General features: G+C 33.0%; 2 protein-coding genes across 2 annotated transcripts in view; both read right to left on the bottom strand.

Annotated features, from left to right (window-relative positions):
• Positions 1 to 203: 203 nt before the first annotated feature.
• LOC134248664 (uncharacterized) lies at positions 204 to 9,855 on the bottom strand. The gene is made up of 5 exons (XM_062731062.1): positions 9,776 to 9,855; positions 6,462 to 6,518; positions 6,097 to 6,135; positions 1,379 to 1,404; positions 204 to 518 (listed from the first exon to the last, which is right to left on the bottom strand). Exons 1-5 carry the CDS (start codon positions 9,837 to 9,839, stop codon positions 252 to 254), a joined length of 453 nt encoding a protein of 150 aa, XP_062587046.1. The 5' UTR covers positions 9,840 to 9,855; the 3' UTR covers positions 204 to 251.
• A 1,124-nt stretch (positions 9,856 to 10,979) lies between these two features.
• LOC134248677 (uncharacterized) overlaps positions 10,980 to 26,796 on the bottom strand; it is a 61,136-nt gene continuing 45,319 nt past the window's right edge. The window contains exons 4-7 of the mRNA XM_062731073.1: positions 26,168 to 26,281; positions 22,627 to 22,774; positions 11,235 to 11,362; positions 10,980 to 10,987 (exon numbers count right to left, since the gene is read on the bottom strand). Of these exons, the coding sequence (XP_062587057.1) occupies positions 10,980 to 10,987; positions 11,235 to 11,362; positions 22,627 to 22,774; positions 26,168 to 26,281 (398 nt within the window). The remainder of the gene's footprint in view (positions 10,988 to 11,234; positions 11,363 to 22,626; positions 22,775 to 26,167; positions 26,282 to 26,796) is intronic.

Here is a 26,796-nt window from a genome sequence, read left to right on the forward strand (position 1 = left end):
AAAGAAGTTTTAGTTCAATTGTGGTTTACATTATAAAGTCAATGTTAGATCAGACGTCGCTTGCCCAATGTAAATGTATGATATTATACACTTTCGAATGTACCGAGAAAGAGAATCAACATCCAAGTAATAAAGTGACAATGAACGGCATCATGCAGACATTTCCAGTAGCAGAAATTAATGCGCTAAAATATGACACTATAAAAGGACTGGACTGTACATTGCCCCCCCCCCTTTTTTTATTAAATATCTCATATGGGTTTAATGTGTTTTGATTTATGTTTTCCTTTGTCAAAATAATTCTTAACCGTTACCACTTCTTGAATACAGCTCTGAATTAATGGAATATGCTCATCAGAAACTTCAAAAGTGTTGTAAATGTCCTGTACATTTTGGGAAAGATCCCAGGCATCAGCATCACAAAGATGACTTGAGGCAACAGATTGGTCTTCAGTTGTCTTGGCTTCCATAAGCTTTATTACATTTTCATCCAAATATTCCAGTAAATCTTTGTAATTCTTAGTAAGTAAAGACAAAAATATTATCTGAAGAAGTTCTGATTTATGTATACAAGAAATATAGACAGTTTTGAAGATTTTTGGTGCAAAATAATTGCAAAAAATAAGACAGAAAAGGCTTGTATAATAACTTGTTAAAGGTGCATAAACACAGATTGGAGATTCATATTTTCTGTATAACATTACGACGTGTATGTTTTAATAGCATTTTACACAAAAACAAATTAAAAATCTTATTTCATGTAAAAGTTATTAACACTTTTGGAATTTTTGAATGGGTTTGATTTTCACATCCTTGCACTCTCACAAAATTTACTTTTATTCTTAATATTGAGGAAAAGTGGCGATTTTGAGAGTAGAAATGTTAGAAGGCAAAGCTCATTTACAAGTATCGTCATTCCCCGGTAAGTGTTGTGTACAGAATTTAGCAAATTGATCACACCCGTGTTTTTGTAAACAGGGCATGAGCTCTATTATAGTTGATGTTTACGATTCACTGAGTGCGTTCAATCGTTAAAGTCTGCTCACCACGACTGCATGGGCTAACAATATATTGCATGTGTGTTTGACTTTCGAACACATCTACTCTGATTTTTCTGGATAATAGTTTTAATGTTTTTCATTTATACACAACAAAATTGCCTTTTTCTGAGGTATTACGAATAAAATTAAAATTTGTGAAAGTGCAAGGATGTGTCAATCAAACCTGTCTAAATAAAGTTTTAAAAACTTTAAGATGAAATAAGATTTTTAATTTATTTTTGTGTAAAATGTTATGACAATATATATGTGATAATATAATACAGAAAATATTAAGTTAAAATCTGTGTCCATGCACCTTTAAATAGTAAATGGATTACCTTTGATTGTGTATCATGAAGAAGCACTGTAAATAAACGATGGATAAAATAAATGAATTTAGTCTGACAGACGTTTACAACTAAAATTAATAAGAAAATCACAAGGTATATTAATCTTTAGTGAATAGTTTTATTTAATTCATATGTGAATTCAGTACCCAGCAAGATTCCTTCATTTTTTTTAACAGATACAAAATGAAGTACATGTTATTTATAAATGAATGTTGATTGTTTTAAAGAACTAGGCACGCTAACTGGAGATTCGGCTTACATTTTGCACATATTTACTTTAAAAATAACTGCGATTTAGTCTTAAAATCTTTGTGTACTACAAAGAACAATTCAATGCTAATAAATAAATGATTTTGATACCAAAGCTCAACAATAAATATTATCCCGTATTCTATCTCTTGAAATAAGGGGAGGGGGGGGGGGGGGGGGGGGGGGGGGGGTAAACGATATTTACCATGAGCATCGGACTTTCAAGCATCACCTTATTTTGAAATGGTCTTGAATGTGATTTTATGTTTCTTATTTTTTTTTCTTGTGTTTTATGCAAATAAATTTTATATATAAATATATAAAGAAATACAATTCATAAGTTGTAAATTGTTTTGAAAAATAAGCATTATTATCAGTTTTTGTATAAAAACATATCCCCCCCCCCCCCCCTTGGAACACAAAAAAATTTTATATGAATTTGTAAAATGACAGTCCATATTATCAATAAAAGTAGTTTCTCCTCACATTGGGAAAGATGTTTTGAAAATTTTTTTTCTTCTTTCTATTGACTTAAGCGAAAAAACACGAGTTTTAACAAAATTTTAAAGTTATCTCTCGTTATTTTCAAAAGAAGTAATGTTTTATGAAAATCCATATAAATATCAATATAATTATTAAAAAATCATTTTAATATCTATCTTAAATTTTGAAAATTGGCTTGGAAGTAGGAGGGTGATCACATGTAATGATATCGTTTACAGTTCTTTGAATTGAAGTTCTTTGAGTTCATTTTTTAATGAAGCAAAACCTCAGCTTCTATTTCATTTCCAACCCCCTCTTCCCCCTCCAAAAATTCCTTTATTAAATATGAATGATTAAATGAATGATAATTTTTCAGGTACAAAATTTTTTGTAAGAATTTGCATTCAACACTGAATGTTCAAAAAATAAAACTCATGCATTCGCCAGTCCAATATTAAACTTTCAATCTAGATGACAAAATTAAGAAATTTTGATCTGAAGGGATTTATATTTACATGGTAATATGGACTTATTCAAAATCTTCATTCACCAAGAACATGTAATTCAAGTCCAGCATCTTAAGCAAGTTTAAGAGTGTTATAATCTTGATGCATTCTTAAAATTTTGGTTAAGATGAAATATATGGAAATAACGAAATGTTTTCAAGCTAAAAAGCTCATGAAATGATACAAAATAGGAGCAGAGCAAACAAAAACATGTAAGGAATGAAACTTTTTTATGTATCTACTTATATTATACGATATATAACATATCTTGCGGCAGTTTGCACATCATACGTCACAAAGGTTTGAAAAAAGCGTAAACTGCCCCAGGTTATGTTATATTGTATAACATATGTTGAAATAAGCTAAATTCCCTGTACCTTAATTTCAGTGTAGACAATGACTCATTTTTTCCTCCAATAAATGGCTTTAAATTGATCATAATTTCAAAGTAACGTCTTGCGGACTTACGTTTTGACGCAACTCATTGTGACATAGGCAACATGTGTGATACGAAATGGATTAAATCCTTTATTTAATCAAGTTACAACTAAAATTAAATTAACAGAGGTGGGATCAGGTGCCATGAAGGAATGTGCATCTCCTGCCAGCCGGTCACACCCACCATGTGCTCTTTATCATGATCGGGAAATAATAAAAAAAAATGTCAATTCAGTGTGTAATTAAAATGACTAAACAATTAGTATGGGGAATCATCAGTTAGCATTTGACTCAATGATAAATTGTTCTTGCTGAAAAGGTCATTGAATGGACCATAGAACTTTTAAAATGATGACTTTAAATGAGACTGCTGAAATTTTTGTTTCATCAACTTGTTAGTCAATAATTAACCTCATTTAAGATTGTAAATATTTAGATAAGACTTGTGGCTTTTTAGTAGTGAACCGATAACTTTTACTTGGTTCATTTTCTGAAAAATGTAATTCGGATCCAGCATATAAACAAGTCATTTAAAGTGCATCCTTAGATGTATAATTAATGCAAGATTGTTCAACATAGGGCATATGCCAACTTAAGAATAAACCTGCTCAAAAAACTTTAACCTGTTCACTCATCTCATCTGGAAAATGTGAATCAGCATGCAAAGCAAGCACAATAGTGTGCGTCCTTACATGTACCATCTCTGCAAGTTTGGTGAACATATTCCTTATAGTTAAGCAAGAAATGGGTGTCAACTGAAATTCCGCACTCAAAACATGCCTGGTAGTATGTATCCATAGATCTGTCATCCATGCAGGTTTGGACAACAAAGTGCTTATAGTTACATGTACCTAATAATGAAACTTGCATGGAACACATAAATCTAATCTGATCACTAATCTGTAAAAAAGTAAGTTGGATCCAGCCTACAAAGTAAGCCTTCTACACATGTGGTGTGCATCTTTAGATACCGTCTATTTAAGTTTAGTCACCATAGGTTTCATAGTAACTTGGAAATGAAGCCTGCACCAAAGCATTAAACTGTTAACTCATCTAAAGAATATAGGTGAGATTCAACAGCTGATGCAAGCCTGGTAGCGTACATCCCTAAATGCCTCATACATAAAGTTAGGGCTTATAGTTACTAAGAAACACAACATGCATAAATAACTTTAACCGGCACTAAAAACGTAAATCTGCTCTCAAATTGTCATTTTGACTAGCCAAGGAATTCTGACACCACCGTGTATAGGGGCACACGTTGGGGTTCGGTTTAGTAACATATGGGGTTTCAACTCCGAAGCGGTGATTTTTTGAATTTGGAAAATATATTTGTAAAAGTCCTTTGCTAATGAATTCTTTGCGTCCAAATGACATGCGCACGGGATGTAAGAATGTATTGCCTTCCAATTTAGTGCAATAGGCTAATTGAAAGCCTTACGGATTTTGCAAACACTTCTGGACAGGTCAGTCGACTGGGAAAAGTTGTGGTGTCGCTGACATTCTCTGCTTTATAATTTTCAAAAGCAGTCCTTTAAAGCTTAATTTAGGGATGATATGTAAAGATTAATATATATACCATCCATGAAAACTTTTTTCACCTTATTGCACTAAATTGGAAGGTAATACATTCTTACAACTTGTGCGCATGTCATTTGGCCGCAAAGAATTTATTAGCGAAGGATTTTTACAAATACATATTCCAAATGCAAAAAAAATCACCGCTTTGTAACCCCATATGTTACTTAACCGAAACCCCATGTGTGCCCCTATACACGGCGGATACGCTCTTCTCTTCATGAACCCAAAAGACGGGATTGTTTTCGTCATGTGATCTCGAATCAATCAGGTACGCGCATATTATCATCAACAGTAATAAAGACGCGTGATTAAAAAGATAAACCAAAGTTTTTTTTCAAGAATATTTAAAAAGCAATAATTGAGTTATGTTTATTTATTATTAATAGAACAAATCGGAAGCTTTAATATAGATTCTTAATCGCATTATTATGACAAATGCTGACTGACGTTTTTCATACCAATTGTTAGTCCATTATTTATACACTGAATTGACGATGATTTTTTTCCGTTATTTTCTGATCATGACAACGAGCACACGGCTGGTGTGACCCGTTGGCAGGGGATGCTCACCCCTCCATGGCACCTGATCCCACCTCTGATGTTTCGGAGGTCCGTGTTTGCTCTGCTCTGATTTTGTATATTGTTTAATTGACCTTGAGATTGAATACTGATCGTTATCTCCATATCCTTCTTAGAATATATTGGATGATATAGAATCGTTTGTTATCTTACGGATAGTTGTTTACTTGCGTTTTTCAATTCCAATAAAGAGTCAAGAAGTATTCCGAACGCAAATATCGTCATTTGAAAGAAACAATTGCTGATTGGTCGACCGATCGAGAAAAAAACCCAACTTTATAAACACGTATGCCAAGGGTTCTTGAGGAGAGTAGCGTATCAGAAACCCTTGGCTAGCAAAGATGTCAAATTGTTAACCTGGTCATTCTTTTGTTTGCTGAAATAAGAGTATCTGGAACCTTGCCTGTTACAATAAAGCACACTAGAACCATCCTCCTTACATGTTTTATTAAGGTAGTGCATACATGTAGAAGTACTTAAAAAGAAAATTACACCAAAATCCTTAACCTGGGATGCCGATGTCAAGGTATCACACAAGTTCCTCCTACTTTGTAGAGGTGAGCTAAAAATGTTGGTTAGCGCTCTCCTGACCAACTCCTTAAAATAAGCCTACGCAAAACTTTTTTTTCAGAGGAAAGGAATTTTTTTTATTACTTTTTCGCCCCAAACCTTAAAATTTTTACGTTAAAAAATTCTAAATGAGTAAATAGATAGCCTCATATCCATTATTTTGATGCATCTGACAAATCTAAATGCTAAAGCTCGATAATTTTTACATCAACTACATGGCACTGTTTACCAACATGTACTACATGTAAACTATAAACTCTACATAATACAAAATTCCTCAGTTCATATGAATTTTTTTACCTTGAGTCTCCCCTGCTTCATGCTCTTGTACATGTATCTCTATGAAAAGAAATTGACAAACACATTGTTATATTGCATGTACATGATTATTTAATCATTATTACATATGTTATGACATTACATACAAATGTATGCATATTTTTTTAAATGATTAGGAATAATTCTACAAAGATCTCATTTTCATATAAGCATTAAGACATTACCTTTCAAAGGGTTTGTATCTGTGCGTTATGAGATGAAAAGAGGGAGATTGTAGTCCAATTATTTTTTTTTTAAAATATTTGATATCTGATCAGTTACATTAACAAATATTAATGCCTGGGATTTAAAATTAAAGCTCTTTTCTAGATAAATCATAAACAAACCTTTAGTATGATTCATAAGATGTCCTCCAGATGGATACAAGGATGATTCATTTCCATCTGCAAGGAAAAATTAGTTAAATATTTCAAAACCACTTGTATCACTTGTGCCTGATAAGTGTGAAAGAACTTCGTTTAGTTTTATTGGCATTCTGATATTATTATCTGAACCTAGTGTACAAATGAAAGCATGTGTCCACTGTGATTTGCAACCAATATTAAAGCAATATAAAACTAGAACTGTCCAATATGGACAAATACCCACGCTGTGTTTTTCTGAGTAAGTGCCATTTCACAAATATTTTATGGATCTATTAAGAGGTGTTCACCATTGTCTTAAAACAAATCGGGTGAAATATAATTGCATGCTCAATAATTTTTTTCAATTTATGAATCTAAGGTGCAACCAAATAAAACATCAATACTAATACACTGTAACAGTTTTTGTTCTTTTTTTTCCATTAAAAAAAGAAATTGCAATTATTTGTCATGCTACTCTGCAAATTAATTGTTGAAAAAAGAAATATAACACAGAATCAAATTAATCTTTATAACTTTATATCAAATTCATTTTAAAAATAATAAAGTGTCCGACCACAGCATGATACTCCCGTCAAATATTGTTCATTCAATTAATATAAACAATTTAAAGTGCGAGGATATCATGGCAACCTTTAAAAGGATTTCCATAATTTTTTCCACTTTTTATATTTGTTTAAACATCTCCTGTGGTATAAGGATTAATCATACCAAATAATCATCAAATGGTTGCATTATAGCTTGACAAATGCCCCTCACCCACAAACACACATATATGCATGAATCTTTCATGTGGGACATGGTGCTTTAAAATATATAGCTTGACATTTTAATTTTTTTTAAATATATCAATTTACCTAATTAGTATTAAAAACTAAATCTATACCAAATTGATTTTAGAAATTAAAGGCTGGCTATCAAATAACATATATGCTATTTAAACTGACCAGCAGTTCTTCTGTCTAATTCCCAAAGGACCTATCACAGATAACAGCTAACAGAAATGATAGAGACAGCTAGCTTTCCTACATTGATCTTAAACTAATAAATCTTTGACTGGTTGCATGTCCACTGATTAATGCCAAGGGATGCAATTTTCTGATTTCAAAATTCTTCTTGACCAGTGCTTGATAATTATACCCTTGGGAGAGGTAGATTATCTCTTATAAAATAACATTTGATATGGATTGCTGTAAAGTATATAATGAAAAAATATTATTTTCTTAATTTAACATTTTTTAAACAGGGATACAGAAACACTCTTACATTTTTGGGATTGTGTAATTCAATAGTAAAAGACACGTTTCTTTTTAAAGTTTCACTTATATTAAAGGTCACGGTGACCTTAAAATAGGTTGTAACACACCTTCTACCCAAGATGCATTAATTGTCCAAGTTTGATGATTGTCAGTCTTATAGATTTCTAGTTATGGGCCAAACTAAACCATAAAAGAAAAAAAAAGACACCTGTAAAATGCAGAAAAATCATCCAATCATGATGAAAATACCAGGTGCACACCTTCATATAGTGAATAATAAGTAAAATGCAGAAAAATCATCCAATCAAGATGAAAATACCAGGTGCACAACTTCATATAGTCTATAATAAGTGTACAAATTTTCAGACAAATCCATCCAATAGTTTCTGAGAAACGGTCCGTACAAAATCTTGTCTACAGACGGATGGACAGCTAGACAGACAGACAGACGGACATGTTGATTCCAATATACGCCCCTAAACTTCGTATGCGGGGGTATAATAATCCACCAAGTAATACCAATAGTATAATATTTATCATGAAAAATCAAATAAAATATACATTTAAGTCACCAATTTCAAAATTGATCAGAATACTGTAATGGAAAGTTTTAAAATTATCATTTTAGTTTTATTGATATATGTTTATCAAATTGATATCATTCCCATTATTTCAAATTGTTTGTTTTCTGACATTGTTTGTTTAATATATATATTCAAATATACAATATGTATTTTTAGTGAAGGAGAATGTACGATGACTGTTAAAAAAATAATTTCCTTGGTGCCCTAAAAGAAACAAAAAAGCTTTTCAATTAATGATTTAGTCTTAATTATTTCTGTTTAGCAATAATTGTTTTTAGAATTCGATTTTGAGTATTTTGAGTATGACCTTTCGTATACTGGATTATGCAAGATTTCTATGATTTCTTGGACTTGTTTCTGGCATATAAATCTGTCTTTGTGCTCACACTTTTGCTTTTTTAAGCAACATTTATTCTAATTTTTATTCTTAGCTTTCACTTCAAAAAAGATAATGCACAAGTTTGCCTTTCTGAGTTATTTATACATATAAAGATTCATCTAATTAGAACATAAAAATGAAAAAAAAAATCAGACATTGACAAAGTTTCTGGACCATCCTTTGACCTCTGTGTATCTCATATATTAGAACTGGATACTCTTTTGTAGCATGGGGTTACAACAATTTTTTTAAACAAAGATTTACTTTCATACATTCTAAAAGCATCCAAAACCAGGGGCCAAAAAGGGGCCGTAGTCTACCTTGTCAATTTAGTTTTTGTATAGGATCAGACAAGTGCTCATATTAAATGCGATTTGTATGCTATCAATTATCTCAAATCAACAAGAGGCCCATGGGCCTCATCGGTCAACTGAGCTCCTTAGCTTGGAAAAAGCAGAAATTAGTAATTGTTATTTTTAATTATAAAAATAAAAGTGGTGTATGGAATCGAAGGGAGTGGTCATTACATGTATTTAAACGTCACTTGAAACAACACCAGAGGATGTTCCATATCACCAATACCCATTGCTTATGTAAATTTAACCTTTATTTTTATCTGCTATTCTGTTGTAAAACTTTGAATGCTAATTATGATCCCAGCTATCCATTAATTGTGGTTAAAACATGAACAAATTAAAATCTACACTGACTGAGGAAACTTCAAAATAAGTATTAGTCACTAATCAATACTTTTAATTACTGATATTAAGAAGAAAGCTTTTAAAGACTTTTCCTTGTATATAACTTTGTTTCCCTACCATGGCCCACCCTTTACATTTTGTACAATTTAGTGTGTACCTAAGGCAAGGTCAACAAAAGTTTCACCTGTTCTGGCCTAATGGTTCTTGAGCCCACATTACCTTGTTATCACAGGTTTGAGAAATAGGAAGTGTCTAATCAATAAACAGCTGAGATAGAGAGAATGACAGAGAAAAACTATGTAAAGTGATCTTTAAATGATGCTTAGTCACACAGAAATATTTGTAATTTGATTACCTGTTACATTAAATGGTTTCACCATATGTTTAGAAGCCTTGCTCAAAAGATCATTTTCAAACATTTCTAGATCCAATTCACATTCTAAAAGAAAAAGCATAAATATCAGCATATTTTTTCGGGTTTGCTAAATTAACAAAACTCTATGTTATATTTTCCTTTTTATAAACATCTACCACACAGCACTTTGAACAGTTCTGTTTTCTGTTGCAGCACAGTTAAGGTTACATTAAGGAGGTGTTTACAGCATGTATGACATCACACACAATACATATAAGGTCTTCAAAATACCATAAAATGAAATCAATTGATATCTCAAACTGCTGGGTAGCTGTTGACTACATGAAAACTTGGTATTACATGCAGTTTTGTCGATTATTAAAACTCACTCAACAATATATAAACGATTCATCAAATGCAATGTACTTGTCAATGTGACGTCATCTCGCACAAATTGACGCAGTTTGTACTTAGTGAGAGACTGATCAAGTCACATTTTGTTCAATGCAAAATGTTTTTTTTTTTCTCAAACAAAATATTATTTGCAGTTATATTAAAAGGCCGTTAACTTGGATGCGATGTCTGTTTTACTATTTTATTGATATACAGTCTGTATATTCTCCAGATAAGTGATACTGTCATGTGTTTGTATAGATACTCCTTAAAAAAAATACGAAATCGCACAATGTATATGTCATATGTAGTAGAAGGACCCTAATCAATCCTTTTATTGCAAGGGCATAACCTCAATGCATCTTTCCAAGTTTTAACATGTAAAACCTAGAAGATATTTGAAAAGTGCTGCGAACCTCATGAATTTTGCAAATGAATTATTTATACTTTATTTAATGATTTATTTATTTGGAAAAATATTCTGTCTTTTCAAGCATCTATGACAACTCTGGTACCTTCCATCATTTAAAAACAAAATATGGGGTCAAAAGGAAATATTATACTTATACAAACACGTTTAAAACTTTATTATCATTATTTTTTTCAATAAACATCATTGATCATCTCAATCTTTGCATTTGAGAGAGGGTGTGGTCCTTCATTTGAACAAACTTGAATCCCTTTACTTAAGGATCATTTCTGGCAGGTTTGTTGAATTTGGTCTCGTGGTTCGGGAAAAGTCAAAAAATTAAAAAGCTGACAGAAGGATAACAGACTAAATGTGATTAGAAAAGCTCACTTGAGGTTAAGCTTAGGAAGCTAAAACATTAAAACACTTTATTATCAATAAAATCTTAGTAAGAAAAGTACGGAAGCCCATTTAGGACCTATCGAAAAATATTTTTGAATCCGATATAACGAGTTGTCGAATTTGTAATAACGAATTTAATTTGTTAAAACAATTTCTTTGAATTCGTTATAATAAACTTAATCTGTTATAACAAATTTGTAGATGAAATGATTATATGTCAATGAATATTTGATTGTTCGACATCAAATCATATACCTTTTGATGTGTCCCTTTCTCTTGGTTTATGCCTTCTGTTCCATATATATATCAAAGCAGCCACAATAAGAAGTATAATAAGTGCAATTATCACAGTAGCCCAAGCAGTAGTATCCTTATTATCTGATCTGCAAAAAAAATGTATTTTTATAGAATAAAACTGTCTTTAATAGAACTGATCAAAATGGACTAACACAACAACTTGGTTTTTCAGAGATTTAAAATGCAGCATTTAATGGATCTAAGAGATGTTTACATTTTGAGTAAAAAGTTAAATTTAATTGTATATTATATTTCTGATTAATTTAACTAAGTCATAAGACCTACTCTGATAAAAAAAAAACAGCATACAAATAATTACCTTGTGTTTTTTTATCACATTGACATTAAGAAAATAAATTGCAATTATCTGCCATAACTATGTAACATAACACTCTGCTAATGCATTGTTTAAAAACTTAACAAAAACAAGAGGCCCATGGACCACATCGCTCACCTGAGCACTGCGGCTAGGAAAAAGTAGAAATTGGTTAATTATTGAAAAGTTTAAATACAAAAGTAGTCTCATGACAAATCATGGCTTTGCTATTCTTGAGAAGATGACTTATAAAGAATTTTCCTACATATGACTATGTAAACTTTTGATCAGCCATTGTGGCCCCGTCCTGCCCCGGGGAGTCATGATTTGAACAAACTTTAATCTACACTACCTGAGGATGTTGCCATATAAGTTTCATCTTTCCTGGCACAGTGGTTCTTGATAAGGAGATTTTTAAAGAATTTTCCTTGTATACTTGTACGTCTATCCTGGTGTTACAGGAAAAATTGAATGAATGTTATCAATTAAATGCATGTACATACATGTATGTGCAATTAACTGATTGCAAACATTTGAATACCTGAAAGATGATTGATTGATTGTATACTGTTTAACGTCCCTCTCCAGAATATTTCACTGATATGGAGATGTCACCATTGCCGGTGAAGGGCTGCAAATTTAGGCCTATGCTCGGCACTAAAGGCCTTTGAGCAGGGAGGGATCTTTATCGTGCCACACCTGCTGTGACACGGGGCCTCGGTTTATACGGCCTCATCCGAAGGACCGCCCCGTTTAGTCGCCATTTACGACAAGCAAGGGTTACTGAGGACCTATTCTAACCCGGATCCCCACGGGGTTGAATACCTGAAAGAAAATTGAATCTATATATGTTGGAAATTACAAACAAATGGGCATAATTAAGCTAAAATATTATACAAATTGGCATTTGGGAATTTGTGATGGGCGTTGTGATGGACATTTTCACAGTGGCATATTGATATTGTTTCTATACACATTTTTATTGGCCCGGATCGATAGATCGGTGGCTTTGTTTTTGTCCTGTCTATCTGTAAACTTTAACCATGATCGAGAGATGGAGACTACATATATAATCTACAAAATAGATTCTACACAATCCAAATTGCTTTCACAAAAGTTTCATCTTTTCTAGTGGTCCATGGATTCTCGAGGATTGATTGATTGATTGTATATTGTTTAACGTCCCTCTTGAGAATTTTTCACGGTATGCCGGTGAAGGGCTTCAAATTAAGACCTTTACTCGTCACTCAGGGCCATTGAGCAGTGAGGGTTCTTTATCATGCCAACGCCTACCGTGACACGGGACCTACGTTTTTAAGGTCATATCCGAAAGACCCGTGATTTCACTTCTAGTGCCGAGCGCTTGGCGAAGGAACAGTCACTACCTTTGTTTACGTCTTAGGTATGACGCGGCGCCGCGATCGAGAATCGAACCCGGGCCTCCCGATCACGTGGATTCTCGAGGAAAAGATTTTTTTAAAAAATCACCTATATATTTCAATGTAAAACTTGCTTTCCGAAAAGTGGAGCTACCCTACCTATGGGGCCTGTTTCATCAAAGGTCATACGCCCAGTCGTAGCGCTACGCCGGTGTAAAGTCAGGACTAGCACGAAGAGTTGCTTTTCATTAAAGAGCGTATCATTACACCTGCCTAAATTTAGGCCAAACTTTTCAGTCTACTCATGGGTAGGCGTAAGTTCGGGCGTAAAGTTAAAATAAAGCAATTTTACTGATTTTAAAACATGTTAGCGAGTTCTAAAAAAAAAGTATGGTTCTAAGGAGTTTTTTAAATAAAAATAATGCATTATTTAATTATACATACTATGAAGAGGGGAAGGGGGGGGGTGCTACATTTGGGGGCGTATTTGAATGGAGTAATAATATACTTAATATTTTAATAATTTTTTTTCTGAGAAGAAAAGATTGTCTTATTAGAGATTTCTTCGACCACCATTTCTTACGTATTGGCAATGCATTCTTATGCATTTGATTGTTGTATTGCATGACGTATAAGGTATTGTAAATCGACTATTCATATACATTGTATTGCTATTTTGGTATATAGTAATCGGGATGTCCGTCCGTCCGTCTGTTACGCTCTAAGGTACCCATCTCTTATTCGCTTTTCCTCTCATACTTTTGAATAAAATTTAATGAGACTTTCACAGAATCATTATACATATTGCCATTGTGGCTTATTTTACTTTTAGAACCGACACATATTTTGAATTAATCTTCAACTTGATGAAGGAGGCCAGACAGAGGAAAAATTTCCCATTATTAGCAAAACATGGACACTGCCATTATATTCATGTGGGAGGTGGGGTGTATCATTTAGTAATGTCATTGCTCACAGTACCTCTAGTTAAATATTCTGTTTCATTCACTGAAATGAGACCCATTAAAATTGTCTATTTGAAAGACTAGAACTGTCCAATAGGGACAAATACCCCCCGCTGGGTTTTTCAGAGAATGTGCCAATTCAAAAATACTTTATGGATCTAGAGGTGTTCACTATTTACTTATAAAAATTTACAGTAAAATATAAGTGCTCATTATGTTTCTTAATGAGTGAAACAAAAGTGCAACCAAATGAAACATCAATACTAATACATTGTAATTCAATCGTAACATTTTTTTATTTCTGCATTAAAGAAATATATTGCAACTAGTGCTAATTGTAACGGGGACCGTTACAGATGTTCCCCAAACGCTCCCCAACTTCCTTTTGGTGCCACATTCCCTGTAAGCTTCATTAAATAAGACAAACTCTATGCATTTGAGGCTTTAACAACATTTACCCAGGAGAAAGTACCAAGTTCATTCAAATTTTAGAGTTCCACGCGTGCGCTTGTGAATGCATGTGCGTAATGACCATATCATCTTGTCTATACAATCTTTATATTTGAATATACTAAATATTAAAGTAATTAATCCAAAATTATTAAAAAAATACTCTCATTAAACTGTATTTTTGATTATACTCATTTCACGTGGAAGCACGTGCATACATGAGCATAATGACGATACCTTCTTGTAGAAGTCCATTACATTTATCTATGCTCTAAATCCCACCCCGTTTGGTTGAAAACCAAGGGAGTTATAGCTGTTTAAAGTTTCAGCCAATCAGATTGCAGTGCACGTACACGCACGTGTATGCATATGCATGATGACCATACCATCTTGTAGAAGTCTATTATATCTATCTATGTTCCAAATCCCATCCTGTTTGGTTGAAAACCAAGGGAGTTATAGCTATTTAAAGCATAAGCCAATCAGATTGCAACGCATGTGCATGCACGTGTTTTCATGATAATTGCTATATATTTTATTGTAGGATATCCTAATACATGCCTATGTTAAAAATTTCAAAGGATTTCGTCAAAAAACAAGAAAGATATTGAGACTTTAGTTTCAGCCAATCAGAGCAAAGCGAACGTGCATGCGCGTGAGATCTTGCTTTTTTGACCATGTCATCTTGTCTATGCTTCTAATATTTACTTTTAATATGAGTTTCAAAGCATTTCATCAATAATTTAAATAGTTACGTCTGTATCAATTATGTTGGACATTTCTCATGTTGCACATGCGAGCTCTTGCAAGCACACGTGCATGCACATGCTTTCATGACAAATCTTATATTACAGGCTGTAGATCTCCCTAATGTTAAACTATGTTCAAAATTTCAAATGATTTTATCAAAAAACAAGAAAGATATAGAGACTTTAGTTTCAGCCAATCAGAGCAAAGCGCACGTGCAAGCGCGTGCAATCTTGCTATTTTGACCATGTCATCTTGTGCATACTACTAATATATCCTTACATTATGAGTTTCAAAACATTTTGTTAAAAAATAGAAAAGTTACTGTTTTATCCATTATATATTGGTCATTTCATGTTTTGCACGTGCGCGCTCTTGCACGCACGTGCGCGCAAAATGACCTTCGTTCCGCAAATCTACATAACATGTCTACTGACCCTAAAAACATTTCACCTAAATCGGATGTGTTGTTTGCAAGATCATTCGCGGACAAAATTTTCCCGAGAAGAAAAATAATAATAATAATAATAATAAGAAACAGAGTAAAAACAATATGTTCCCCAACTTCGTTTGGGGAACATAATTATGTGTCATGACACTCTGCAAACTAATTGTTGAAAAAAAAATTATTATACAAAATCAAATTAATCTTGACATATCAAATTCATTTTGAAAATAAAAGCTGGTCATCCAGTAATGAAGTGCTTTGACAGACAATAAATTACAATTAAGAGAATAAGAGAAGAGAGATCTTTAATTCTTGTGCCTTATTCCCTGGAGATTTGATCACACACACACGCTTGATAAGAGATATGCCTTAACAACCCCCAACACCAAACTCATTAATTTTTCTTTGACTGGATGCGTGTCCAGTCATTATTCCCAAGAGACAAATGAATTTACATTATTTTCTATGTAATGTAAAAACTGTTTTAAACACTTGATGATGTCTCTTTTTTTTAGTTTTAATGAGTTGTTTTAAGCTGTACTAGTTCACATTTTTGTACAGATATTCTAGATTCTATCTCTCAAACCTTTAAATGAGCCCAAAATGAACAAGTCAATTTAAATAAAAAGTAAAACCTGTAAAATGCAGAAAAATAAACAAATAAAGTTGAAAATTCCAGATTCACACCTTCATATGGTGTATAATAAGTGTGCAAATTTTCAGATAAATCCTTGCAATAGTTTGTGAGAAACGGTCTGCACAAGACCACAAAATAAAAATGAAAAAACTCCTGTAAAATTCAAAATAATCATCCAATCAAGATGAAAATAGCAGGTGCACACCTTCATATGGTGAATAATATGTGTATAAATTAAATTTTCAGACAAATCCTTCCAATACTTTTTGAGAAATCGTCCGGACAAAATCTCGTCTACAGACAGACAGACAGACGGACAGACGGACATGGTGATTCCAATATACCCCCCCTAAACTTTGTTTGCGGGGGGTATAAAAAATTTCCAAAAATATATTTTTAAAAAATCGGTTTCAAAAGCACAGTAATCCTCTTTCTGGTTATTTTCTACATTTAAGGGGAAAAAACTCATCTTGAAACCAAATAATTTTTTTATCATGTTTTATGGGTCTATTTCTTATTTACTCCTCCACGTGCGTGAATCTACAGGGATTCGTAGAGAGGGTCCAAAACCTCCAAATTTGCAGATTAATGAAAATTAAATTACAGAGTGGGGAGCGAAGGTATTTACATGTATTTGTTCTAGGTATTTGGGACAAGTGAAGTCCCCAGGGAATCAAGACGGAACCCGGGGAGGGGGGTCTCATAGACAATAAAGATTTTTTATGGGGAAAATATCAATTTTATTACTTTTTTATTACATCGATGAAAGACGGAGATATTTACGCACTAAATTCAAAAAATGATTTACATGTATTTCTATAAATATTTTTTTCCTGCAGTTCTAAGACATCTTTATTTTTCATGATTTCGTCCAAAAGAGGAGTATTAGATAATCTGAGCCCATATAAAGCATATATAAGATAAAAATACAGATGTTTTTGATTTCCCGCATAACTTAAATTTTTTTATGAAACACAAAATAAAGAGTGACTATAACTTTATTTTTTTAAAGACAGAGAACACACAAGCAGATAATTTCTTTAAGAATATCGTTGTATCAATTTTTCCGAATCTTTCTCTCCCCTTACGTGTAAAACGGTAGATTAATTTTTTTTTTCTATGACAGCATGTAAAGAGTCTAGTATTTCTAAATTATTTTATGAACCTTTGTGCCATTTTTATTAACAATAACAACTAATACTATAATGAATCATTTGATTGAATTGACAAATATTTAATAGACTTAGAGAGGATTGTACCTTGTACCATGATTTGTACCTTTAGTTAGTAGTAAACATGTAAAAATTATTTCTTGATTAAAATGTAAACATATGTAAACCGTTTGCATTTTTATATAATATTTTTGATTTCAAGTATTTACAAGTTTTTAAATCTTATTCTTTCTCAAACTTAATTATTAGTATTTATCAGTAAAATCAGTATGTATCGAATCATGAAATTGATTATCAAAGGCGAAGTCAATAACCTGTATCAATTTCGGGAAGAGAGGGGGAGGCTCCAAAATAAATAGTTTAGCTTAATTCTGAAAAAACATGTATGGTCCCTTTCGTCCTTTCGATAAATAAGACTTTTATTAACTAGAACTGTCCAAACAGGACAAAATACCCCCGCTGGGTTTTTCAGAAGTACGTTTTTCCATAATAAAGATATGTATCAAACACGAATTATGAAATTTTAATTCCAGTGACCTTGATCTTCCCCAAATAACCTTGGGTCAAGGTCATGACACACCCTTGGGTCATGGGCAATCTTTGTGTGAAAAGAGAACCTACCAAGTTTATCCATAAGAAAGATATGGACCGGACTTGAATTATGAAATTTTTCTTCCAGTAACCTTGAACTTCCCCAAATGACCTTGGGTCAAGGTCATGACACACCCTTTGGTCATGGGCAATCTTTGTGTGAAATGAGAACCTACCAAGTTTATCCATAAGAAAGATATGGACCGGACTTGAATTATGACATTTTTCTTCCAGTGACCTTGAACTTCCCCAAATGACCTTAGGTTAAGGTCATGACACACCCTTGGGTCATGGGCAATCTTTGTGTGAAATGAGAACCTACCAAGTTTATCCATAAGAAAGATATGGACCGGACTTGAATAATGACATTTTTCTTCCAGTGACCTTGAACTTCCCCAAATGACCTTGGGTCAAGATCATGACACACCCTTGGGTCATGGGCAATCTTTGTGTGAAATGAGAACCTACCAAGTGTATCCATAAGAAAGATATGGACCAGACACAAATTATGATATTTTTCTTCCAGTGACCTTGAACTTTCCCAAATGACCTTGGGTCAAGGTCATGACACACCCTTGGATCATGGGCAATCTTTGTGTGAAATAAAAACCTACCAAGTTAATCCATAAGAAAGATATGGACCGGACAGAATTATGAAAATTTTCTTCTAGTGACCTTGAACGTTCCCAAATGACCTTGGGTCAAGGTCATGACACATCCAATCTTTGTGTGAAATGAGAACCTACCAAGTCCATAAAATATATGTATCAAACATGATTTTTGAAAATTTTCTTCCAGTGACCTTGAACATAATGACATTTTTCTTCCAGTGACCTTGAACTTTCCCAAATGACCTTGGTTCAAGGTCATGACACACCCTTGGGTCATGGGCAATCTTTGTGTGAAATGAGAACCTACCAAGTTTATCCATAAGAAAGATATGGACCAGACAAGAATTATGAAATTTTTTACAGTGACCTTGAACTTCCCCAAATGACCTTGGGTCAAGGTCATGACACACCCTTAGGTCATGAGCAATCTTAGTGTGGAGTAGTAGATTCTAATGTCCCTCTTTAAGAAAGATATGGACCGGACACGATTGCACAGACAGACGGACAGACAGACGGATGTACAGACGGACAGAAATACCGATTACTATATACCCTCCCGCTTTTCAAGCCGGGGGTATAAATATATTTAAAATTTTATTTTATATTAAACTTATTGAAATTTCAAATTTTTGAATGGATTTTTTGACATGTCTTTGCACTCTCACAAAATTTCCTTTTTTAAATACTTAGAAAAAGTGAAAATCTTGTTATGTATTAATGAAAAATATTAAAACTTTAATCCAGAAAAAAAATTCGGAAAAAAATGTTAGAAAGCAAAACTCCTTCAAAAGTATCATCACACCACGCTAAATGTTGCGTACAGAGTTTGGCAAATTGATCACATCCATGAAAGGTACAGTTTTTGTAAACAGGGCACCAGCTTTGTTATTGTTGCAAGATGTTTATGATTCACCGGGTGTGTTCAGTTGTTATTTCCTGCTCACCATAACTGTATGAACTGACTTTATACTGTGTGAATGTTCTGCTTTCGAACTTTTCTACTGTGAATTTTCTGGATTATAGTTTTAATATTTTTCATTTATACACAATAAGACCTTCACTTTTCCTAAGTACAGGGTGATCCAAAATATCTGATACTAGTTTGACTTTCAATAGCTTTAATTGTCAATAATCATTCTACATATTTCATTTATACATCATTTTAAATTGCTTGTCCTATCATTTTAATAAATATAAAAAAAAACGGAAAAAAGTTGACGTTGCCATGATGTTATGACGTCATAAATCTGTTATTGTTTATTTTACATGTACATGTATATGTCAAATCAGAGAGCTAGCGCTGCAGAAATTGTCCAATTATATTTTGAGACACATTCATCCGAAACAGTGATTCGTATCATGAGAAAAAGTTATCCACTGGGCACTAAGCTTACAAAAATGCAGGTTAATAGGTTAGTGAAGAAATTTCAAAAGACTGGTTTACGAGAAGATGCTCATTTGAAAGACATTTGAAGGCCCAGTACAATGAAAACTGTTGAATCAGTTGCAGTTGTTAAAGACCTGATAACGGAAACACCACAAAAATCAGTGAGAAGTGTTATGAAAAATTCAGGAAACAGGCCCAGTTATGGAAGTGTGTACATAACTTTACTGTATTACATAAAACTTTTATCCTTGTACAGTGCCTATGATTTATTGCCTACAAGATGTAGGAACCCCGGACACATCATCAGAAAAGTTCCTGTGGTTGCAAAAAATCATTCAGTAACCAACTGATTTCGTTCAGGACCGACTGTGTTTGGCAACCACATTCTTCTGATTTAAGTCCATAGAATATTTTTCTGTGGGGATTTTCAAAGGACAAGGTGTATACTTTAACTAGAAAAGCTGAAACTCGTGTTTCAACTCGCATCGTGGGCTATTGTAGAATCTAAATTATATTCAAATTATAAACTGCAGGGGACCCGTTTCATCAAAAGTCGTAGATTTGAACCTTAAAGCTGAACACTACTTGTAAATAGGCATAGTCCGCCATATTTCCCGTTCTTCAATGCTCTCCCTACAACTCGTATATAAGGAGCAGATCGCTAGTCAGTTCAATGTATTTTACAATAGAGATCCGACGAGTGCAGACGTACATCTAACAAAGCGTGCTACTCAATATCGATGAAATTATCAAATTTTACGTATTTTTTTCAAAACACGACAAAAGTATCATGGAAAATACAGGTCAATACATTATTTACAAACAGAAAATACACATGAAAACAAGAAATAAACGCAAAAAATCTAAGACCACGATAGGAGTACTACATGTCGGCCACAAGTTTCGAGTGTGCAATCGGGTGTAACGAAAGCGAAGGGTTTATATACCCATTTGACAGTGCCTATTTATGAGAAGTGTTCAGCTTTAACTTAGGCGTACTTCCGGGGCTTACGCCAAAATTTAGTCGGGCGTAATTTGCGTTTCACCAAGTGACATAAGTCTAGTCGTAAATGATACGCTTAGTCGCAGGACTAAGTCCTTTACAACGTTGCATTGCGCAGGCGCAAAAACATAAACATTGTCCAGTGTGTACTGTAAACATGTATAAATTGTAGCACGTCAAAGTACAGTATAACACAATTTACAGATAAATTAATACTTGCACTGATTGAAACATGCGTGGATTTATAGGATCATGTAGGAGACATGTATCTTATAAGAAATCGGTTTTATTTTTTTTAATCATTTTTTTTTACATTTCATTACACCCCCCGCAAACGAAGTTTGGGGGGGTATATAGGAATCACCTTGTCCATCTGTCCGTCTGTCCGTCCGTCCGTCTGTCTGTCCGTCCATCCGTATGTTACGCTTTGGGGTACCCATCTCTTATCTGCAACCATTTTAATGAAACTTTCACAGAATCTTTATTACATATTGCCATTGTGCACCTCCTATTTTACTTTTTGATCTGACATATTTTTTCGATTTTCCAGAGCAAAACATGGATACTGCCCATATATTCATATGGGAAGCGGGGGGTATCATTTAGTGAGGTCATTGCTCACAATACCTCTAGTTTTGTGTGAAATGCTGTTAAAATATACAAGTCGTGTTATAACTTCAAATCTGTGTCCATGCACCTTTAATTAGATTTTTTAATGACCCATCCTATTTTTGCCTGTTCTCAATTAAATCCCATTGTAAAAAGTCTTTTGTTTTAACAATTTAAACGCCATTTCGTCCAGGGATACATTCTGCCTTATCTGTTTGAAATTGCTTAAGTGGTCCTCGCGAAGAAGTAGAAAATGTAAAAATTTACAGACGGATGGCAGCGGGAAATGGAGAATGAGAACAAGAAGCCTATGGGCCACATCGCTCTAACCTGAGAAACTTTAGATATGTTGTTTTTTTTTTTTTTTAACTAGGTGTTCCCTCTCGTAGTATCTATTGTGAAACCAACCTGCTCAAACAGGTCATGATTTAAATAATTCAAAATCAAAACGACCCCATGATGCTTCAACACAAGTTTCAGCTTTATTGGTTATTTAGTTTTTGCTTGAGAGGAAGATTTTATAAATAAAAAAGATTGTTCCTACGTATTTAAGTGTAAAACTTGCATTCCATATTTTGGCCAACCTGTTCCCTAGGGCCATGATGTAAAAAATTAAGAATCTACCCTAATCCAGGATGCTTCCACTTAAGTGTCAGCTTTTTGGGCCCAGCGGTTCTTAAGAATATTTTTTAATTGACCTTCCCTATTTTTGTCTTTTCTTGATTATATCCATTTGCAAGGTGATTTGGCCCTTCATTTTCACAATTTAAACTTTCCTTCATTCAAGGATGCTATATTATTAAGTTTGGTAAAACTTTGTCCATTTGTTCTTGAGAGGAAGTTGAAAATGTGAAAAGTTTACGTACAGATGCTCAACGGGTGATCAGAAGAGCTTACTTGAGTTTTCAGCTAAGATGGGTTATACAGCAAACTTATTTGAGCTTTCAGTTCTGGTAAGCTAAAAGGTCCCCCAACTTTATTGAGTTTATGAAGGTTTATGTTTGTTTCAAGCACTTCTCTTGCATCACCACATACCTTTCTGGAATGAATTCTGAAATGGTAAAATTTTCAGGCATTATTGAGCTCACTGTCAATTTGTTATTGACTGTTGTTGAATGGACTTGGAGCTTAGTTGTGGGTTGGCTTGTTATTGGTCTAGGAACTAATTTGTAACAATCTTGATCTACAGAGAGAAAAATATACAATTTTTTATCTTACTGTTAAAAACAATAATAATTAGAGGACTTATCAAGATTTTTTTGAAATGTTTTCTTTATGAAATACTGTAAATGTTTTACGTTTAGCATGTATGATAAATTATATATTAGGTGGGAATTGACTTAAGAACAAGTAAGCATAAATTTGAATCAGTGCAGTTCCTAATGTTCTTTTTTATGCTTATGCAAGACATTTAGCATTGTATTGGAATTAGTGGAATTTTTTCTGCCAAGAGGACTTAATAAAAACAAAAGACCCAATGACTTTTACAGTCATTTGAATATAATACGACAGAAACATTTAACGAGGTTGGCTCCTGATGTTTCAAATCTTTAACTCTTTGTCAAGTATATTATTTGTAACTTTCTACACACATAGCTTATTAAAAAATCAAATCAAAATATGGGGGGTCAATATGCTTCTTTTGGTGCTACAGTTCTTTAAATATGACATTTTTGCACTGAAGTCTGTGTCTTAATCAAAATTATATATTCAAAGTCCCCAACCCTCAATATGTTTATCCAAATAAAGCGTGGAACAGAATAAAACTATAAATCTATTTAAAAAAAAGACACTTTAAAATTGTGACTTAGAAAAGGTTTCAAATTGCGTCGCATAATAAATTATTTGACCTTTCTGCACTAACAAAAAGCTATTTTTCCGAAATTGAAAATTTAATAAGCACGAAAATAATTTTAAATTCTTAAACTTTTGCAAAATTTAATTTCATAGGTCAAAGTTATCTTCAATATTCAGAAAAGAACGTCAAAATTGGGGATATACTAGTTAATATTAATTTTTATATATATCTAAAAATGTGTCAATTTTGTGTTAAAACTGGCTCAATTTTTTTCATTTTCAGGATATATTTACTGTATTTGTCATAATTCGTCGAAAGAATTCAAAAGAAATAATTCAATAGATATTCCAAAACAAACATAAAACATTTCGCTGCAATAAACAGCTTTGTGTGCAACCAGCGTTGAAAAAATGGGAATGTAAAATTAACAGTACTGTGTATAGTTCAAAAGGGAAAGATTGAAAAATTTCTTCGAAAAAACCTTCGCCATAAAATATAGTTTCTAGCTTAATCCTACTTGGATGAAATTAAATTGCGGTTTTTGCAATGGATGCCGTTTAATTTGCATCGTAGAATCTAATTCTATGTTAAAAGATAAAGGTCCAGACCAATATCGACTCCAAAGCACAGAGATTCCACCTATAGGAGATAAAACTTATTCTTGTTTGAAATCAAAAAAAACATACTAAATTTGTCCAAAGAGTTCGTGGAAGATGGCGTTTTTTTCGTTTTTTTTTTTTTTTTTTTTTTTTTGTCAAAATGAATGAATATAATTAATGTATACCAAAATATTAGATATGAAATCCAGGTCAGAATATTTGGTCTTTTGTCCAAAGAGTTCGTGAACGATGGCGGTTTTTTTTTTTGTCAAATGAATGTATATAATATAATTAATGTATACCAAAATATGAGATATGAAATCCAGGTCAGAATATTTTGGTTTTATTGTTTAAACTTATTATTTTTGTAAAAGTTGCGGTCATTGAAGGCGCCGATAGTGCGCAAAGACAAGGATTAAAATGTCATAAACCTTTAAATGAAGTGTTGCAATTAAAATAATTATTTCTTCATAAAACGGGTCAGAGCTTAATAAAATTGAAATGTATCGCAAATATAACAGTATCTTCATTTTCTGATACTTTTAGTAAAAGCACAAATGCTCATGGGGGATTGCATTCTGTTAAATTTGTTGAAAACAAGAGTAACAATAAGTTATATTATGACAATACATTGAATAAGTTTACTTTCAAAACAACGACATAAAAATCCCACAAAACTACTTTAAACGACAAATTAACAAAACATTATCCCCACAAAAAGTTGCTTCTACAGTATGTACACCACCAGATAATTCAGTTGAAAGTAAACATTGCCTCGATTGCTTATAGATCTGTTAATAATATGGCCCTATCGAAACATCATGGAAAATCTGAAAAATTGTTGGTACACCCTGTCTCCAAACTGCATACAGTAGATTTTAATAGACGGGCTCTACAATATATTTGATCACGATCCGATGTCATATCCCAATGATACTCTAATATCTATACAGGGTTCTCCATGAGCTGTTTTACTGTGTTGCTCCCGACACAGTAAAATTTTCTCCGACACAGTAACGATTCAAATTTTATGCATGCAACACAGTAAAAATTTTGCCGACACAGTAATATCTGTGATAATTAGAAAATCTAAACACACTCCCTAACTGAGACTTTAATTAAACAATTATATCGTATTTCAATTATAAAAGTTAGAACACTTAAACACTAGGGCTTCACCTTGCATAATTATAATTATCTCCTAGACCCTCACCGGACTTTACGCATGACGGAACAAAGACAAATAATTTGTTTTCACACTTCCATGTAAGGGTTAATTGGTAGTTGCAATAAGATACATTGTATAAGTTAAAAAAAAAATTAAATATGTCTTTTGACTCTTTTCTATATAGAGCCATGGCTCTAGAATTATTTTAGCACTGTAAGTCAGACATAACATCGTATCGAAGTCATTTAATTGATGTAAATAAATTGCTTAAAATTTGAACATGTTCAAGGAACTATTAAAATATTTTACTGTTCTGAAGTTTCTTTTTTTTGTAATGTGATAACTCGATCAAGAAAGCTGATAAATAATCACGGCAAATTTACTTTCAAAAATGTTTAGTAGTATGACTGTATCGGTCAGAATTTCCTCTGCTTTTCAGAACGTGCTTTTACTTTTATCAATATGTACATGTGCGACCATACCATTTGTGTAATTAATTAGCGATCTTTAAGCTTAAATAAGTGTGTGCATGTATTCTTTTGTAATTTTCATAAAAAAGTGATTAAGTTGTGAATTTGATCGCGAAAATACCGCGAAATTTTAGTTCTTCGCGTTAACTCTGCAACACAGTAACATTTCAAATGATGGAGAACCCTGCTATATATTCCCTTTTTATTCGTGTTAAAACTTAAAAGGGACACTAGAAAACATTTAAACTTTGTTATGGAAATGCAAAATAATGCATCTTTGACTTCAAGCGACAATCATGTTCACACTCTGAACTTTTCAAATGGCTCCTGCTGTTTGCTTTCCATATCCAAGAAAGTCAGATCATGTGACCAACTGCATGTCATTAAAAATTGAATTTCAGTTTAATTAGTATTATTATATAAGGAAAGACATCGGCAAACGTAAAAAGCTTATGAATGAAGTCAAAACGTTTTCGGTCAATTCTCACTTGCCTATACAAGTTTAAAATTAACTTTGAAAGTGTGCAAGATAAGAACTTACATTTATATGCCTCAGTGGAGTGATAAATAACAGGACAAGGATTTGGAAATGTTCTACAGTTCATACCACTCTCCTGGATCAGATTTCCTGAAATGCTGTACTCAGTACATCTCCCTTAATTAAAATTGAAATGAATTATTTGTAATCATTAACACTTTACAGATAGATTGTATATTGTATAATGTCCCTATCGAGAATTCGTTTCACTCATATGGTCAAACACCACCACTTGCAGGTGGAGAGCTTCTTTATACTCGGCTCTCAGGGCCATTGAACAGTGAGGGATCTTTTTCGTGACAGCACCTAATGCAACACAGGACCTCAGTTTATATGATCTCATCCAGAGGACTGGTTTCCACTTCCAACTGTGAGATTTGAACCAGTGAGGCTGTGATGCTCTAACCACTGTGCCACATGGGCCATGAAATGAAATGACAATAATGAATAATAAAAAATTTTAGCAATCTATTTAAAATTAGAACTTTCATCTTGCTCTTCGTTTTTGATATGTCGCTTCGTGAAAGGACATATCAAAAATGAAGAGCGAGATGAAAGGTCTAATTTTAATTAGATTGCAATTTTAGATACGATATCAATGGATTTCAGTCTCACCAGTGACTGATTATCCT

Source organism: Saccostrea cucullata, unplaced genomic scaffold (assembly GCF_032062105.1).
Source record: "Saccostrea cucullata isolate Sc308-1 unplaced genomic scaffold, CSIRO_AGI_Scuc_v1 ctg164, whole genome shotgun sequence".
NCBI lineage: Eukaryota > Metazoa > Mollusca > Bivalvia > Ostreida > Ostreidae > Saccostrea > Saccostrea cuccullata.